The following is an 18178-nucleotide window of genomic DNA, read 5'->3' on the forward strand; positions in this document are numbered from 1 at the left end:
TTTTCGAACCCTTCAAACCCTAAACAAAAACTTTCTTTGTAATTTTGATTCTCTCGCAGTCATATAGCTAGAAAAATAATACATGGTAATCGTAAAATAATACATCTTTTGGATTATTATTTTACATACCGTATTAAAATATATTTTACTAAAGATACCACGAAATATTTTAAATCATTTCTTAATTCTTACAAATTTAATATATCAGTTGTAATGAACATAATTACAAAAAATTATGTTTTCATCGCTCAAAGTTGTTGAAGAGCATACATAAAAAAGAGAAACTGTTTACCATTTTATAAGAAGAAAATATAGTAAACAAATAAATGAAATGTTATGAGAAATATAAAAATAATAACATAAAAAATCAGAAACAAACTAAAGAGCAAAATCTATATACCGAAACAGTGCAGCAGGGGAAGGACAACTCAAAACCTGAAGTGGAGCTTCTTGGAAACTGTTTCTTCAGACATCAACAAGAAAAGCCACAATTCACAGCTGCTGGTCAAGGTAAGGATCTTTAGGCGAAGTCGAGCCAAGATAGTCCGAAACCTCGGTAACATACGTTTTCAGCTTAGAGGTGGTACGGGTGAGCCAATCCGCGTTTGTCTGATCCATCTCATCCTTCAGATTAGCCATCTTCTCCTCCTCTTCCAACATACTGACCCATCTCTTACCCATATACATTTTAACTGCATCCACGCCTTGTTTCACCACTTCCTGAGGCGGAACCACGAGCGGGTTTTGGTCCAAGTTCAGTTTGGTCAGGTTCACAAGCGTGCCAAAAGCGTCTGGAAGAGAATGGATTTGGTTGTTACTCAAGTCAAGTTCTTGGAGGCTTATTAGATCCCCGAATGAAGCAGGGAGATCTTGGAGATCGCTGAAGTTACTGCTCAGGTTAAGGTACTCAAGGTTTGTGAGCATCCCGAAAGAACTTGGAAGACCGTTGAGTTCATTAAAGTGCGCATCAAGGTAACGCAAGGATCTCATTTCGCCAATAGAAGTTGGTATGGATCTGATTTTGTTGAGATGGATCAAGAGCTTCTCTAGTTTCACTAGCTCGAATCCAATGTTTGTTGGTAAGTAGGTAAGATTGTTGTAGCTCGCGTCCAAGACAACCAACGATCTGAAAAATTGGACAACAGAAGTAAGAAAGAAACAGAGAGCTTAATGAAAACAGAGGAAAAATAACCAAAACACTCACCCACAATGGCAGATGGAATCTGGTAAAGTTGTGAGTTTGTTACAAGAGACATTCAAAATCTTCAATTTAGACAACAAACCGATCGAGTCAGGTAATGTCTCCAGAAAATTCGTGGAAACATCGAGTTCAAGAAGGTTTTGCAACCCGGCTATCGAATCAGGAATGGCCTGTCACAAACATAAACATTTTAATACAGACAAGCAACATACACTTTTAAATCTATCTCAATCTTAACATCACCCACAAGAGCAGATCCAGTTCCACTACTTAATCTAGACATAGCCTAAGACTTTACACTAAAGACTCAAAAATCCAGAGCAGAGTTTACAACTTTGACACATACATAACAATATAAAGAATTTTAACAGATTATATATGATCAAAGATTAAGAACTTGACTTTTTATGGGATGTAGAAACTGACCACAAGCTGATTGTTATAGAGATTGAGAACAAGGAGACCTTGAATCTTTCCAAATGCTTCAGGGAGCAGTTTCAGTTTCCGACCAGACAAATCAACTCGGTCAATTGGATTCTCAGAAGCAGCTTGTTGCAATATACTCACAACCTCTTCATTGACTTCAACCTCCGCAGCTTCTTCCTCAGCCACCGCCGCAGCATTCTTCTCCGCGGACTCGTAGATCCTCACGAGCCTCTCCTCAGCTTCTTTCAAAAGCTTCTCGTAAGATTCATGAAGCTCGTTAAGCTTCAAGATCGAGTTATACCAAGTCTTCTCTACTTCCACAGCTTCTCTCCTCTTCTGTTCCTTCTCCGCCACGTCACTATCTTTCGGGGAGAGAGCGATCTCCTCGAAAGATTCAGACAAAGAAGCGTCGATCTCAACGAGCCTTGCACGAGCTTTGTCGACGGTTTCGTGATCGGGTCTAGGTCCTAGGGTTCGAAGAACGGATCGGGTCTGAGAGACGTCGGCAATAGCGTTAGTCATGGAGGCAAGAACATCGGGATGAGCCAAGTGAGGCATCTGAGTCACGATCTCGATGGAGTGGCTTGCAGATGAGGAAGAAGAGGGATCGGATTTGGAGGAGGAAGCTGAAGACGATGATCGGTCGACATCGGGAGAAGATTTTGCGGTGAGGGAAGGGATACGATCCAGTACGTAAGAGAGAACAGGGAAATTCTTATGGTTGAGTTCCGTCGCCATTGTTGATGAGAGCTTTGAGGGCTGTGACAATATTGGGAAAATTGTGGAAGAAGAAGAAGAAGAAGAATAAGTGATAACTATTTACGTCTCTCGTTTCTTCTTTCCGAACTATTTGCATCTCTCTCTATTGCTAAGTCAAAGATCCATAATTTACACGTGGATTTTTATTTATTCACAAGAACAAATTTTAATGTTATTTTTTTTTTAACGACAAAATAAATAAAAAGTAAATATATTTTCTTTTCCTTTTCAAAACCTAATTTGATTGATGCAAAACGCAAATAAATATTCCATAGGAAAAAAAGGAAATTACATTGCTTGAGATGCAGAAAAATCCGGTAAAGACGTAATGTGAAGACAAATTATCCAACAATAGCATATCAATCGGTGAGACCCAATATTTGGTGACAAAATGGTTTTATGGGCTTTTATCATTGGAAAAAAACTACTCATGTTAAGTTCTTGGAAGAAAAAAAAAAAAAAAAAAAAAAAAAACTATTGTTATTGCTAAATGGGTCGCCTAACCAAAATTTTGCTATATCCCATTTTTTTTGCGAGACTACGCATTTTATGGAGATTAAATGTTTCCCATATGATCGAAAAAAACTCTTACTAGGAAGTTGGTTCTAAGCATCAGCCGAGAGTCCGAGACATGTGAGGATTGCTGTTATTGTTTAGGTACCATACATAAAAATCTCCATCTACGGCCAACGACGAATAGTAGTAATACCCTCGGCTTACCATCTTTCTTCTTCCTCTCGTTTCTCACTTCTAATATCCCACGCCACATCTCTCTTATTTTCTAAGATTAAAAAGGTAAAAATCAACCGGTTAGCTAAAAACAATATACTAGTATACAATACTTTTGTAATCTCAACTACAAAAATGATTCATGATGATGAAGACGACGATGTTAGACCTACCTAAACACTTGTTTAATTTCGATGTTATCTTCAACTTAAAAACGTATTTTTACTTAAAAATCCAACTCTAAAGTAAACACTTTTTGTTAAAAAGTAATAAGTATAAAATTAAAAACTCAATATCTCTGATAGTGACCCGACGAGGAGTATTAAAATCAAAAACGTCAACAAAACCGGTGGAAAGTTGAATGGGTCTCTAAAACCAAACACACATAGCAATAAAAGCTTTGTCTCCATTATAGATTCTCCATATCTGAGAATAAACAAACTATTGGATAAACCGATAAAGTACATAAAACTTCCATCTTTATTCTTCACAACACCCCAAAAAAAAAAAAAAAAAGCAGAGCTTTTCAATTTCAATGGAGGAGGAGAAGAGAAATGGTCTAAGAGTGATTCTCTTCCCTCTTCCGTTACAAGGTTGCATAAACCCTATGCTTCAGCTCGCCAACATCCTTCACTCGAGAGGCTTCTCAATCACTGTGATCCACACGCGCTTCAACGCGCCTAAAGCGTCGAGCCATCCACTCTTCACTTTCTTGCAGATTCAAGATGGCTTGTCCGAAGCTCAGATTAAAGATGGTCCTACTTCGAATGTTATGTCTCTGCTCGCGCAAATCAACCTTAACGCCGAGTCTCCGTTTCGTGATTGCTTGAACAAGGTGTTACTAGAATCTAAAGAATCATCATCGGAGAAGGTCAGTTGTTTGATCGATGACTGTGGATGGCTCTTCACGCAAACTGTTTCAGAGAGTTTGAATCTTCCGAGGATGGTTCTTTGTACTTTCAAAGCCACTTTCTTCAATGCTTATCCAACACTTCCTCTTATCCGAACCAAAGGATATCTTCCAGTTTCAGGTAAATTTTTCTTGAAATCTTTATTTTTTATATAGTAAAAAAGGTAAATAATTTGGATAGAAAACTTTTAAAAATATAAAATTGCTTACTTTGACTAAAATGCTCTTCGCAGTCGCCCAATGTTATGCTAGTTTATTTATGTCATCCAATGAAAAATGAGGAAAAAGTAAAAAAAAAACGTGCATTTATGTATGACCATAATAATGGTATTTTGTTTTTTTTTTAATACGCGTTATCGAATAAAAATGACGTCATTTATAATAAAATAGCATTGCATGTCAAGAAAATAACATACTACATAATATCGCTAATGTGGTTATGAAAATTATAAGACGGTTTTAAGCCTTTTTGTGTTTTAGATTCGGAAGCAGAGGACTCTGTTATTGAGTTCCCGCCGCTTCAAAAGAGAGATCTTTCAAAGGTTTTCGGGGAATTCGGAGAGAAACTAGATCCGTTCTTACATGTTGTGGTCGAAACGACTATGAGATCTTCAGGGATCATATACATGTCCTGCGAGGAGCTTGAGAAAGATTCGTTGACTCTATCTAACGAGATTTTTAAAGTTCCGGTCTTTGCGATTGGTCCGTTTCACAGCTACTTCTCTGCTTCGTCAAGCAGCTTATTCACACAAGACGAGACTTGTATTCCTTGGTTAGATAGTCAAGAGGACAAATCCGTGATCTACGTGAGTCTAGGAAGCGTTGTGAACATTACGGAAACAGAGTTCTTGGAGATTGCTTGTGGTTTAAGCAATAGCAAACAGCCTTTCTTGTGGGTTGTACGACCTGGTTTGGTACTCGGCGCCAAGTGGATAGAACTGCTCTCCGAAGGGCTCCTGAGAAGCCTTGAAGAGAAAGGAAAAATTGTGAAATGGGCACCACAACAGGAGGTTCTGGCGCATCGAGCCATTGGAGGGTTTTTGACACACAATGGTTGGAACTCGACGCTAGAGAGTATATGCGAAGGGGTTCCTATGATCTGCTTGCCTGGAGGTTGGGATCAAATGCTGAACTCAAGATTTGTGAGCGATGTTTGGAATGTCGGAATTCACTTGGAAGGTCGGATTGACAAAAAAGAGATTGAGAAAGCTGTGAGGATGTTAATGGTGGAGAGTGAAGGAGAAAAGATTCGTGAGAGGATGAAGGTTTTGAAAGACGAGGTTGAAAGATCGGTTAAACAAGGAGGCTCATCTTTTCTATCTATTGAGACTTTGGTTAATCATATACTATTGTTGTAAGTTGGAAATATTTGCTAAAAGATATCTCAACGATTCTATTATATGCAAAAAGAAAACAACTTGTTGTCTAAAGCAAAATCTAAAATTCAAAATTAACTATTTTTAGATTTAACTAGGTTGTCTATATTCCAATATATTATGTATTTGGTAGTGTGTAGGCTAGTGTCTGTCTTATTGACTTATTGTATAGTCTCTGTCTCTCTATTCTCCAAATCAAATTGTAGAGAGAGGAAGAACGAACGAACGAACAAAGAATCTTGAATGGAGAAGAGAAACGAGAGACGTGTGATTCTGTTTCCTCTACCGTTACAGGGTTGCATAAACCCTATGCTTCAGCTAGCAAAGATCCTTTTCACAAGAGGCTTCTCAATCACCATCATCCACACGCGCTTCAACGCGCCGAAATCTTCAGACCACCCTCTCTTCACTTTCTTACAGATCCCCGACGGCTTGTCCGAAGCAGAGACCCAATCTCGTGATGTTTTGCTTCAACTCACGCTTCTCAACGACAATTGCGAGAACCCGTTTCGAGAGTGTTTGGCTGAACTCATAAAACCTAGTTCAGATTCAGGAACAGAGGAAAGGAGAATAAGCTGTTTGATCGATGATTCTGGGTGGGTTTTCACACATTCCGTGGCTGAGAGTTTCAATCTTCCGAGATTTGTCCTCTGTGCTTATAAATTCTCATTCTTTCTCGGACACTTGCTTGTTCCTCAGCTTCGCCGTGAAGGGTTTCTTCCAGTACCAGGTACGGCTTCCGAGAGACTCATAATAGAATCATTCTTCTTTTATCAGTCAAAGATTCAAAAGGAAACGATTCTGTGTGTGTTTCTTGAAATTTTGGTAATGCTTGTTTCAGATTCCGAAGCAGAGGATCTAGTTCCGGTGTTTCCACCGCTTCGAAAGAAGGATCTTTCGCGAATTATGGGAACCAGAGCTCAGAGTGAGCCTCTCGATGCTTACTTGCATAAGATACTCGAAGCGACTAAGCCAGCTTCAGGGATCATAGTCTTGTCCTGCGAAGAGCTTGATCAAGATTCACTTTATGAGTCCCACAAAGTCTTCAGCTTTCCGATATTCCCCATTGGCCCTTTTCATATCCATGACGTCCCAGCTTCTTCTAGTAGTTTGTTCGAACCAGACCAGAGCTGTGTTCCATGGTTAGATAAGCAAGAAACGAGATCAGTAATGTACGTGAGCTTAGGGAGCATTGCGAGTCTCAGCGAGTCTGACTTCTTGGAGATTGCTTGCGGACTTAGAAACACTAACCAATCCTTCTTGTGGGTTGTCCGGCCTGGTTCAGTCCGTGGCAGAGATTGGATCGAGTCGTTACCTTCAGGGTTCATGGAAAGTCTCGAGGGTAAAGGAAAGATAGTGAGGTGGGCGCCACAGCTAGATGTTCTTGCTCATAGAGCCACGGGTGGGTTTTTGACTCACAATGGATGGAACTCGACGCTAGAGAGTATATGCGAAGGAGTTCCTATGATCTGCTTGCCTTTTGTATGGGACCAATTGCTAAACGCGAGATTCATAAGCGAAGTTTGGAGGATTGGGATTCACTTGGAAGGCCGGATAGAGAGAAGAGAAATCGAGAGAGCTGTGACAAGACTAATGGTTGAGTCGGAAGGAGATGAGATTCGAGGTAGAATCAAAGTGTTGCGAGATGAAGTAAGAAGATCGGTTAAACAAGGAGGCTCGTCATCTCGATCTTCAGATGAGTTGGTTGATCGTATATTATCATTCTAGCTTTATAATTTATTGTGAATTTTCTAATAACAATACACTCGTCATCTCGATCTTTAGTTTGTATTTGCCGCTTTTGTAAGTTGTCTTTTATCACGTGTTTGTTCTCTAGGTAAGGGGCATAGCTAATAGTTATGCGCTTTGTTTAGTTGTAAAGCTAAGTATTTTGTCTCCTCCCGAGAGAGAAAACAGATCTGATCTTTCTTTATTATTCATCGATAAGCGTGGTATTAAGACCCTTAACCTAATATTTAGTGTACAACTGTACTTAATTTCTTATGTTATCTAACTTCACTGCCATATCATATCTTCTTTTTTTTGCGTTTGGATCTAAATATAAGAAAAGAAGACGAAAGCTTCAATGGAGAAGAGTAATGGCCTGCGAGTGATTCTGTTTCCATTTCCCTTGCAAGGCTGCATCAATCCCATGATTCAGCTCGCCAAGATCCTCCACTCAAGAGGTTTCTCCATCACTGTGATCCACACGCGCTTCAACGCTCCGAAAGCTTCGAACCACCCTCTCTTCACCTTCTTAGAGATCCCAGATGGCTTGTCAGAAACAGAGAAAAGAACTAACAATACCAAGCTTCTCATAACGCTTCTCAACCGAAACTGTGAGTCTCCGTTTCGTGACTGTTTGACTAAACTGTTGCAACCTCTAGATTCAGAAACAGGGGATGAGAAACAGAGGATTAGCTGTTTGATCGATGATTCTGGATGGATGTTCGCACAACCCCTTGCTCAGAGTTTGAAACTCCCGAGATTGGTCCTTAATACATATCAAGTCTCCTTCTTTCGGAACCATTTTGTTCTTCCTAAGCTTCGGCGTGAAATGTATCTTCCATTACAAGGTATTGTCTTCTTACTTTACAGTCTAATATATATCTAACAATTTTTTATTTTATCTAGTGAATATATCTACGTGCCATCATGAAAACAATAGACCATGGTTAGTGAATATATCTAAGTAGTAAATAAAATAACGTGATATCATGTAAAAAAGAACGTATAATTAGAAAATAAGATGGTATTTTGATATCTTGTAAAAGAGAACATATAGTTTTGCTTGCAGATTCAGAACAGGAAGATAGAGTTCAGGAGTTTTGGCCGCTTCTAAAGAAGGATGTTTCACGGATTCTTGATGTGGAAACGGAGCTACTAGATCCGTTCTTGGACAAGGTTTTGAAAATGACAAAGGCGTCTTCAGGTCTTATATTCATGTCATGTGAAGAGTTGGACCAAGACTCACTGAGTCAGGCACGTGAAGATTTTGAAATTCCGATCTTTGCGATAGGGCCTTCTCACAGCCACTTTCCAGCCTCGTCTAGTAGCTTGTCCACACCGGACGAGACTTGTATCCCATGGTTAGACAAACAAGAAGACAAATCCGTGATTTACGTGAGTCTCGGGAGCATCGTGACCATCAGCGAATCAGAGTTAATGGAGATTGTTTGGGGTCTAAGAAACAGCGACCAGCCCTTCTTGTTGGTCGTACGGGTTGGTTCAGTCCGTGGCACGGAATGGATCGAGACAATCCCTGAAGAGATCATGGAAAGGCTTAACGAGAAGGGAAAGATAGTGAAATGGGCTCCGCAACAAGACGTTCTAAAGCATCGAGCCATTGGGGGATTCTTGACACATAATGGTTGGAGCTCGACCGTTGAGAGTGTTTGTGAAGCCGTCCCTATGATTTGTTTGCCTTTTCGTTGGGACCAGTGGCTAAACGCAAGATTTGTTAGCGATGTGTGGATGGTCGGGATACATCTAGAGGGTCGGGTCGAGAGGAATGAGATTGAGAGAGCGATAAGGAGATTAATGTTGGAAACCGAAGGAGAAGCCATCCGAGAGAGGATACAACTTCTTAAGGAAAAAGTAGGAAGATCGTTTGAACAAAACGGTTCAGCAAATCAATCTTTACAAAATTTGATTGATCATATATCATTTATCTAGTCGTTTACGTGTTGCGTTAATTTGTTTTTATTTTAAATTTGCATCTGATAATTTTTTTTTGTTTGTATCAGAAATTTGTTCCTTTGTGTTTTGCAATTTTGTTTATATTTTTTTGTGTGGAAAAAAGGAACTTTCTCGTAACCTAAGTGAAGAAAAGAAAAGTAAACAACAATTAAGAGAAAAGTAAAAACAGAGTTAATTAAAAAAAGGAAATTTGTTGAGTCATTAATTTAAAAAGTAGCCGTTAGCTACGAGTCCTAATCCTAAACAACAAAACACACACATCTATCATCACTAGTGTCGTCTGTCTATAAAATATCGAGATTCGGACCGGATTTTAGATCGAGTCTTAAAAGTTAGACATTCCACAAATCCAACTGGTTTTTGCACCATTATTTATATTTATATAGGTTTTTGCACCAAATCCAACTGGTTTCTTACTGATAATCATTAGAAGAACAAAAAGAAAATGAACAAAAAGAACAATGCATAATGGAATAAACAGTTTTTGAGAAATGAAAAAAAAATCTGCAGAAAAAGAACAAAATAGTAAATGGTAACCAAACAATAAAAATATTTTTAAAAATATTAAATATTAAATAAATAAATTTGAATGATAATATTAATATTATTGTAATGTATATATAATGAATTTTACATTTGATTTCAAAATAATTTTTTTAAATTAAATTTAAGATATGTCATATTAAATATTAATAATTAATTTTACCTACAATTAAATTTTAAAAGTAACTTAAAATATTTTTAGTTTTTATTTACGATATAAATATGAGTCCATAAATTTATTTTACTATTCATACAGTTTTCAAATAGAGCCTTAAAATTAGCTTAACATGAAATTCATATCAGAAATATTTTTTTCTGTCAATACATTGTGAAATATAAAAATTCTTTTATTACGAATTTAAATATTGTTAATAAAATTTTTTTTTATTTATTTTAAAATAAAAAACGAAATTTTATATTTGTTCTTTTTTTTGTTCCATTTGTTCCTCATCAATTTTGGAGAGTAACGTTTTTGTTCTATTGTTCCTTATTTTTTGAAGAATGTAGAAGAATGTAGAGGAAAAAAAATTACTTTCAAATGGTAAAAAAATTGTGGAATAAAAAGGAATGTAATATTCATCATCATTCTTTTCCTAAATACTGGTCACCAATTGGAGCCATAATTGTTAGAAATTCTATAAATCTAACTTGTTTTTGCATCACTATGTACATTTACCATTCAAAGTTTTAATTCATTAAAATTAGAATTAGTATTATCTGCTTTTTTAAGTATTAGAATTAAAATTTTTTTATAACAAAATTAATTTTTCTATATTTAAGATTAGAAATTTATTCCCTATGATCTGTTTGCCTTTTCAATGGGACCAATTGTCAAATGCAAGCTTTGTTAGTGACGTATGGATGGTTGGGATGCATCTAGAGGGTCGGATTGAGAAGAATGTGATCGAAGGAGCGATAAGATAATTGTTGGGAACTGAAGGAGAAGTAATCCGAGAGAGGATGGAACTTCTTAAGGAGAATGTAGGAAGATCTCTTAAACCAAAAGGTTCTGCATATCGATCGTTACAACATTTGATCGACTATATATCATCTTTCAAGCTATAAAACGGTTTTTTTTTTGTGATTTTTTTTTTTTTTCAGTTGATCAGTTTTTTTTTCAGTTGTGTTTGGTATTGTTGCAATAAAACGTTTTCTTTTGGTTCATATGTCTCAACTTGTTTCAAAGAAAAATATGGGATTTTATTATCTTCTAGGGTTTTTGATTAGAGGGCTTGGCTTAAGTTTAATCTAGGTAGTAAATAGTCTTCCTATGACTATGTTTAACCTCACTTGAAAAATTACACGCTTAAATGGATATGTGAATCTACTACTACTAATTACACGCTTAAATGGATATGTGAATTTGAATACTTATCAAAGTCTTCCTATATTGGTGCAATTTAGTTTCCTATTTTCTTGCTAATGAGATCTTGCAACACACAAAGCTAACTAACACAAGACCTTTAAGATAACAAAAATTATTTGCCCCATTTCTTTAAAGCTAACTACTCCACTCACATAATCATGCGATCTTTTCCGCCGTCACCATCGCCCGCCTCTATTGAAAACAATACTCATGATCATCGTCACCTACATGAAGACTTCACTCTTATGATCATTGTCTTCGTTTTGTATGGCATCGTTGCCATGTATGCAACCGTTAATGATGATCATTCTCGTGGAACTAATCTTAGATTCCAAAGACGGCAACCGCCTCTACCGCTGTCGCAACCGCAACCGCCAATGTGTCTGCGGCAGATTGATGCGATGATTAAAGAGATAGTTGTGGACGTGGAATTGTGTTGTCCTATATGTCTTGAGGATTTGAAGAAGGTTGATGCTGATGATGATAAAGTGGTGGTTTGTTTATCCAAGTGCAATCATAGTTTTCACATGAATTGCATTTTTTCTTGGCTAAGACAGAGTCAGGATTGTCCAATTTGTCGTAGCTCGGTTTATAGAGGTGAAGTGACATTGATCAATAATGGTGTAGGAGTATGAGGTATTGCGTTGTTAACACTGTTTTCATATAATTTGTGTCCTTTTTCTCTCTTCTTATATAATCTTTGGCTAGTACTTTTTTTTGGGGTCATAAAAATCACTTCTTTTTTTCAATATTAAAGTTTTTAGTGTGTTCTACTACAATTACCATATTTGTTTTTAATCGTAGATGCTTTAAAAGATTCCAAGAAATCATCTTTCTGCGTTTCCCATAAATTGGGCATGAACATGTCACAGAACCACAATACATTGTTGATGTTGATATTGTTTAAAGGCAAAGGATCATTGACCACAAAACTCTTGTGTGTTTAATCAATCAAAGACAATCTTAATCATTTTAAAATCAGAGCAAACAATAAAGTACATTCTGCAAGGCGACAATTTGGGTCACAGCCACAGTGTTTTATGGGTACTATTTCATCAATGTGGAGTGTTTTACTGGCCTAAACGACAGTCAGTTCTTTACGTTTTAGACTCACAGGTTTGTTCTCTCTTTGTGGCAAATGTTTCGGCCACCAACAAAGGGAAAGCTATGGTAGCATCACAGTACACCTGCAAGAAACGATCCAATATCATACTCAGAACCATTGAGCGAGAGAACTTAGTTAGGTTGTGAAGAAATAAGAAGGCAGGCTTGAATCCGACCTTCACGGTTTTAGCAGATCCCCTTATTTTACCCCAAGATACGGCTTCATCAGGGCGTGCACCCGAGTCGCTCCCATCAAATTCCTGCCCGGTGTTTATGAACACGGCGTAATCTGCACCGTTACGCATCATATTGGCATTACATATGTGGTGCTTCGGTATGCCCCCTCCAAGGATTATCATCCCTGTCTTTCTTGGACTTGCATGGACAGCTTCACTATTCATAGCCCTGATATCTGTGTGTATATAAAACATTAACCAATTTCTTACAATCCACCATGAAACATTATGATAAGATTCTCTAACTCTAGAGACAAGAGTCTTGACCCATCTCCAAACACAAAACCATATTGCCCTAATTCTCCTAGCTTCCGATTAAAGCTTTAGCTATCAAGTAACTGTAACGTCTGTTACTGAACTGAAAAAGCTACAATTTACTGCTACTTACAATAGTCTTGCACTAGACTAACATGAAAACTCTATGACATTGCCTGCCTCATTGAGTGAAAGAAGTACCTTGCACTACATCAATGACAAGGCCAGAGGTACGAAAGGAGTGAAAATACAGCATATCGCCAAGAGAGCCATCTGTTAACCCCGGGCAGAATACTGGAATATTCATCTACATATACACCAACCACAAGAGGCAGAAAAAATTAATCCCTGAGTTCCTTACCTAACAGGATGCCTAAAATACTAGGAAGGGTAACAAAATTTGGTTACCTTGTATGCCCAATAAAGGTATGAACTCTCATTGTTTATTTCTTTTCCAAGTCGTGCTAACAGTTTAGAAGGTGTCCACAACACATTCTAAAAGGAAAAATCCAGAGAAAGAAAAATTCATAAACAAAGTTATGATACAAGAGAGAAAGCAAAATCTAATCTTCCTCTTTGATATAGAATGAAAAAAGATTTGAGTAATACCTCTTCTTTCTGTTCCTTCAACATCTCGTCAAAGATGGGAATGATCCAATCCTCAAACTTGCAGTAGTTATCATTAGGAACCAGCAAGTTCCCAATTCGGTTCAATCCCTTAGACCGTAGATAAGCGCCAGGTAGAGAGAAATCACCTTTAAATGTAGGTGCAAGGCATTTGATGAGATCTTCCTCTACGCCACCAGTTGTAGTGACTATAACATCAACCTGCAAAAACAAAAAAAAAAGCATTAGAACCAAACAACTAAAAGACAGAAATCTAAGCTAATCAAACTAAAGCCGGATAATTTAACATCTATAAACAGTGTTACCACTAACCATATGATGCTGAACAAGATATCGAATAGTGTCTCTAACACCAGATGAAACAAGATTCGAAGTGAAACCAAGAAAGATTTTACATTTCACAGACTCTCTATAAGATGGGTCTTTCTCCTCTTCACTACAGTCTTCAGCTACTGTGGTTTCATCAGCCAGTCTCCAGTCTAGCTTCAATAACAATTCAAACCCTCTGTTAATAACTAATTCACGCAAAACGAATTAAAAAAGGAGAAAACTTTATTTTAGGTTAAATCGAGAATTGAAGGGAGCAAATAAAAAACCATTTGATTGACGACGTCAATAGCTTCGCCGAGATTTGAGGCTTGAAAGCCAGTGGTGAGCATGGATCGCATAAGCTTTGGGTAATTTACTCCCTCATTGAAATCGTATCCTTCGATTTTGTCACACTTCCCTTCTAGCGATTCGGATTCTTTGAAAACCGTTGAGTGAACCGAAGAGAAAACACGATCCTCCATCTTTGCTCCAAGACCAAAATCGATTTCGCTGGATCTGGAAGGGTTTTTGGGGGTGTTCTAGGGTTCTAGATTAAACGGAATAAAAGATGACCATCTTCAAACGAATCTTTTTGCTGACAACATATGTTGGGTTCGGTCCGAATCTAACTAAACTCGGTTTAATAAAATTCGAATCAAAATTTCAAGGTACGACGCGATCAAGTCTGGTATAGGTTTCGGTTCGATTTTACTCTGATTATTTTCCATTGAAGTGAAATCAAAATCACTCGAACACTTGAACTGAACCAATCAAACCTTTATAATCTTATAAATTTTCGAGAAACCAATTTGTACAAGCAAGTAAATATATAACTGCTCACAAAACATAAACAATCTGATAAAATGTTAAGCCTATACTGAGTTGATTCATGATCCATGTACATATATGTATATATATGTATATATATCTTCTTCTTCTTTTGCAAAAGACGTTTATGTATAGACGTATACTTTTCACCTAATGTTCTTTCTAGGGGAAAAACACTCAGGTTTCATTCTGATACAGAATTGATTTGATGATGATGAGAACTGTTCTAAAATTTGTTCTGGTTCCTGATATTCTCCAAGTTTATCTGCAAAAATCCAAAAAAAAAAAAAAAAAAGCAATACATGAACAACAGGGGCCATTACACAAGCCAAAATCAACAACTCATGTTCCCTTATAGATTGCAGATTACCAGGAGAAGATCTTCATCTGTGCCAAACGATTTCCGGGCATTCTCCAGGCATTTTGACGAGATCCTCTCATGTATCCTGCAAGAAATTTCTCTGTAAATTCTTACTAGTACTGAGTAATGGCAATTCGCACGTCCCAAGATGATGGTTTAAGTGTTCTTCCTTGCTTTTCAAAGGTCTCTTCCTCAATAGTAATCAAAACTCGCATCTAAATAGACTATATATGTGATGAAATCTTTAGTATAAACCAACACACTAACAAAGAACACATTTTTCCATAGTGCTTATCTTTTAAATATTCCTCAAACATTTTCAGTGTTTACACTAAAATATGAACATGCAAACAATTTTAGTATCTCAGGGAAATGTAGGAGGGGACCTATATGCAAGTATTCAAGCAATTAGATATAACAAGAAGTTACTTGGAACTGGCGGGATCTCTGATCTCGAACTCATCCCTAATAGCGTCATAGCCACATATCACGATATAGTGACCTATATTGGAAACAAACAGGTGTAAGAAATTTAGAACATTTAATCTGTACCGTTTGAGCGGGAAGTTTTAAGCTTTTGACTTTTGTTAGTTAAAGAATTATCCTTTTGTCGGATCTTGGTTTCGTAAGTTTCCAGAGTTCAAACGATTATAACAGAGATTATCAACATAATAAAGTCAAGGATGTGAAAACTGGGGTTCCCATTTTGGAAGAGAAGAACACAGAGTCTAAAGGCTAGGGGACAATTCTCACCAGTGTAGCAGGAATTGCTAGTATGAAGACCAGCGACAATCATTTCCTCCAGCCAAGACTTGCTGCAACAGTCAAAAACTAGCATGAACACTATGCAATTTACTTATCATAGTTCTTGCACAAACACTTGAAACAAGAAAGGCACATAAACACTTAAACAAGAGAGAATGATATTCTAGCAAAAATGCCCAGATATGTCAGTGAGCAAGTTTTGTGAAGAACATGAAAGAAGCTGCTGCACACATCCAACCAAACTTTGTCGATGAAGGGATCATCTAACTATAGGGAATCTATGAGGAGAAAGAGATACCAACCTTAGCTTGTCCTGGTCGACTAACGCAATGGCAATATAGTTCCCCGACAATAGCAAACAAGAAATCTCATGGGTACTAACTGATCTGCACTGCAAAAACGAAGAGGTTGATTGAATTTGATTTCCAAAAAATAGCAGCCAGCACTTATTTTGAAGAGCAAGTAGAAACGTTTGGTCAAACAGTGTTACCTGTATAATAATGCCAGATTCATGTGCTTTCCTGAAGAGCAAATCCACACGCACCAGATCTTCAGGGAGCTGCTCCTGTAACATGATTGCCAAAAATAAACATCATGAACGTTTTCCACTTAGAAGAAAAATCAGGCATGCTCAGAAGTTTGGAAAAGCATCAACAATTTCGAGGTCTTTGCCATCTATAGTATAGAGATACCTTGTAAAATTCCTCTATGGAATAATTCGGGTTTGCTCCAAATGTAATTGTGTAATAGGAAAATTCCACACAGAACTTATGGAGTAGATATGCGAGATCTACAGTCCAAATGCTGCAGGAAATGTCAAAAGTTGATAAGTATCGTACCAAATGTTATCATCTTTAAGAAGAAAACATGGCACATAATGGGATAACACTGCTGATGAACATCTATTGATGTATAAACAGACCTATTTGTGGAGCAAATCTCAGCCAAATCCTCAAGAGTGCAACTTGCAATGCCACTTGCTCTGAGAACCATGAGAACACAAGCGAGACCACAATCCCAAGAAGCTAACTGATGTACATGAGGGACCTAATAGCAATATAAAGGGCCAGCAGAAGATAAGTAGCAGCAAAAATAGAGTTCCTAAATTGAATGTCCACTAAAAACGTAGAGAGACTAAGACAAAAAAGAAAAAAAAAAAAGAGTAACGATCGGTGGTTACCTCAAAGTGGGAAGAGGATGGCAACCCTGCATCTGTGTACTTTCCATTACTCAGCAAGGGATGACCATCGAATTGGCAGTAGTTAGCAGAAGTCGAACCTCCATGACCTTGTGATCTCCCCTGATTCCTCTCTTCAACTCTCAAAAGCTTGTTAAGGAGAAAACAAAGAGGCCACATGAATGACCAGCAGCAACTTTCTTCCTGTGGATTCTGAGAATGGCTTGGATAATAGACCTGAACATACAACAGAATGGAAGAAATCATTCATCAAAAAAACGAGGAAGAATAAAACAACACAAAGAGCTTTAAATCCAGCAAAAAAAAAAAAAAGAAAGAAGAAGCTCATATATTCGTTTAGCAATCAAAGCGAAAAATCCGAAACTGAAGCTACTTCAAATCCCTAAAAACAATGACTTTTTCTTCGACAACGAAAAATCCAAAAAACCCCAGTTTTGTTGTTTATCAATAAAGCTTAAATCTCTCCGGTGGCACAAGAAAGTCTCACACTTGCGAGCCAATGACGCTGAAATAGATAACGAATCTAAACGACGACTAAACCCAATCAAACCCCAACACCTAAAATCGAGAAATCTGCGATCGGCTTGTTCGTCAGGATTGTAACCAACCAATATGATTGGAGCCGAGAGGGGGGGGGGGAAGAAAAAGAATATACCTTTTGCTTAAGCTGCAAGAGAGACAACGAGAGCGAGAGAGAGAGAGAGAGACTCTGGGGATCTACGGCGTGTGATTGACGCGTGTAGCTTAGGCTTTTCGAGGAAGAATAAAAAAGGAAACAAGGAAGATAATTGAGCTCAGTTTTTCTGGAAAAATAATGATTTGGATAAAGAAGAAGACAGAGCTGTATGTATACATATCTTCACGAGAGTTTCTCGTGTGTTTTTTTTTTTTCTTTTTCTTTGGATAGTGACGAATCCTGAGATCGTGTTCTAATTTCAATCTTTTTTTTTTTGGGTTTGTTGGTTGGACTTGTCTTTGTTCTTTATTCATCCTTCTTCAACTTCAACCCCGTTCAATAGTTGCTTGCCCAATTTAATCACGTTTCCAAATTTTAATTTTGATTTCTTGAGACATATCATCATGTCCAATACATGATTTGATGAAAGAACTTTGTCCGATCAAACGTTTTTTTTGCAAACTTAATATAGATTTTTCGTAGTTTGTTCAAAAACAAAAAACATATATATATATATATAGATTTTTCGTTTATATAAAATATTTTTATAAACATTCAGATGTTATTTCTGTTGAATGTACTTGTATTCGGTTACCAATATTAAGATGATAATATGGCAGTTCAACCAATCTTAAGTCCATAGCTATTCCTCTCTTCTTATGAACTGATGATTGTCTTTATCATGGGTAAACTGTAGTACTGAACATATTTTATGGGTCGGAGTTAGACATATGGTGGTGTAAATCATATTGGTTTAGATAATCAACATAGTAATTTATCAATCTATATTTAGAAATATTATCCTACATT

General features: G+C 37.2%; 7 protein-coding genes across 10 annotated transcripts; 4 read left to right on the forward strand and 3 right to left on the reverse strand.

Annotated features, from left to right (window-relative positions):
* Window positions 1-271: 271 nt before the first annotated feature.
* LOC104734590 (plant intracellular Ras-group-related LRR protein 1) lies at window positions 272-2502 on the reverse strand. The gene is made up of 3 exons (XM_010454192.3): window positions 1628-2502; window positions 1205-1371; window positions 272-1126 (listed from the first exon to the last, which is right to left on the reverse strand). Exons 1-3 carry the CDS (start codon window positions 2363-2365, stop codon window positions 493-495), a joined length of 1539 nt encoding a protein of 512 aa, XP_010452494.1. The 5' UTR covers window positions 2366-2502; the 3' UTR covers window positions 272-492.
* A 966-nt stretch (window positions 2503-3468) lies between these two features.
* LOC104734592 (UDP-glycosyltransferase 76C2) lies at window positions 3469-5455 on the forward strand. The gene is made up of 2 exons (XM_010454193.2): window positions 3469-4146; window positions 4506-5455. Exons 1-2 carry the CDS (start codon window positions 3651-3653, stop codon window positions 5381-5383), a joined length of 1374 nt encoding a protein of 457 aa, XP_010452495.1. The 5' UTR covers window positions 3469-3650; the 3' UTR covers window positions 5384-5455.
* Window positions 4813-7374, forward strand: LOC104734593 (UDP-glycosyltransferase 76C1). The gene is made up of 2 exons (XM_010454194.3): window positions 4813-6131; window positions 6243-7374. The coding sequence occupies exons 1-2, from the start codon at window positions 5645-5647 to the stop codon at window positions 7127-7129; spliced, it is 1374 nt and encodes a 457-aa protein (XP_010452496.2). The 5' UTR covers window positions 4813-5644; the 3' UTR covers window positions 7130-7374.
* A 72-nt stretch (window positions 7375-7446) lies between these two features.
* Window positions 7447-9217, forward strand: LOC104734594 (UDP-glycosyltransferase 76C5). Of its 2 annotated transcripts, none has more exons than XM_087481793.1 (2): window positions 7447-7977; window positions 8187-9217. In XM_087481793.1, the coding sequence occupies exons 1-2, from the start codon at window positions 7488-7490 to the stop codon at window positions 9074-9076; spliced, it is 1380 nt and encodes a 459-aa protein (XP_087337919.1). In that variant the 5' UTR covers window positions 7447-7487; the 3' UTR covers window positions 9077-9217. The 2 variants fall into 2 exon arrangements, with proteins under 2 accessions (XP_087337919.1, XP_010452499.1); XM_010454197.2 differs by having other exon boundaries at window positions 7488-7977; window positions 8199-9217.
* A 1935-nt stretch (window positions 9218-11152) lies between these two features.
* On the forward strand, window positions 11153-11788 carry LOC104737856 (RING-H2 finger protein ATL54-like). Its single transcript, XM_010458112.3, has one exon. It carries the CDS (start codon window positions 11168-11170, stop codon window positions 11642-11644), a length of 477 nt encoding a protein of 158 aa, XP_010456414.1. The 5' UTR covers window positions 11153-11167; the 3' UTR covers window positions 11645-11788.
* A 141-nt stretch (window positions 11789-11929) lies between these two features.
* LOC104734595 (deoxyhypusine synthase) lies at window positions 11930-14290 on the reverse strand. 2 transcript variants are annotated; one of them, XM_087481794.1, is made up of 7 exons: window positions 13828-14290; window positions 13544-13714; window positions 13214-13432; window positions 13013-13099; window positions 12806-12911; window positions 12290-12525; window positions 11930-12196 (listed from the first exon to the last, which is right to left on the reverse strand). In XM_087481794.1, the coding sequence occupies exons 1-7, from the start codon at window positions 14020-14022 to the stop codon at window positions 12107-12109; spliced, it is 1104 nt and encodes a 367-aa protein (XP_087337920.1). In that variant the 5' UTR covers window positions 14023-14290; the 3' UTR covers window positions 11930-12106. The 2 variants fall into 2 exon arrangements, with proteins under 2 accessions (XP_087337920.1, XP_087337921.1); XM_087481795.1 differs by having other exon boundaries at window positions 13544-13710; window positions 13828-14140.
* Window positions 14291-14302: 12 nt separating this feature from the next.
* On the reverse strand, window positions 14303-17702 carry LOC104734596 (guanylyl cyclase 1). Of its 2 annotated transcripts, none has more exons than XM_010454199.3 (10): window positions 17348-17702; window positions 16675-16908; window positions 16417-16541; window positions 16187-16298; window positions 15985-16059; window positions 15797-15885; window positions 15483-15544; window positions 15159-15231; window positions 14739-14814; window positions 14303-14633 (listed from the first exon to the last, which is right to left on the reverse strand). In XM_010454199.3, exons 2-10 carry the CDS (start codon window positions 16849-16851, stop codon window positions 14595-14597), a joined length of 828 nt encoding a protein of 275 aa, XP_010452501.2. In that variant the 5' UTR covers window positions 16852-16908; window positions 17348-17702; the 3' UTR covers window positions 14303-14594. The 2 variants fall into 2 exon arrangements, with proteins under 2 accessions (XP_010452501.2, XP_010452502.2); XM_010454200.3 differs by having other exon boundaries at window positions 17180-17350.
* Between the last annotated feature and the right edge of the window lie 476 nt (window positions 17703-18178).

This window comes from Camelina sativa, chromosome 13, assembly GCF_030686135.1.
Source record: "Camelina sativa cultivar CO46 ecotype springtype chromosome 13, ASM3068613v1".
Taxonomy (NCBI): domain Eukaryota; kingdom Viridiplantae; phylum Streptophyta; class Magnoliopsida; order Brassicales; family Brassicaceae; genus Camelina; species Camelina sativa.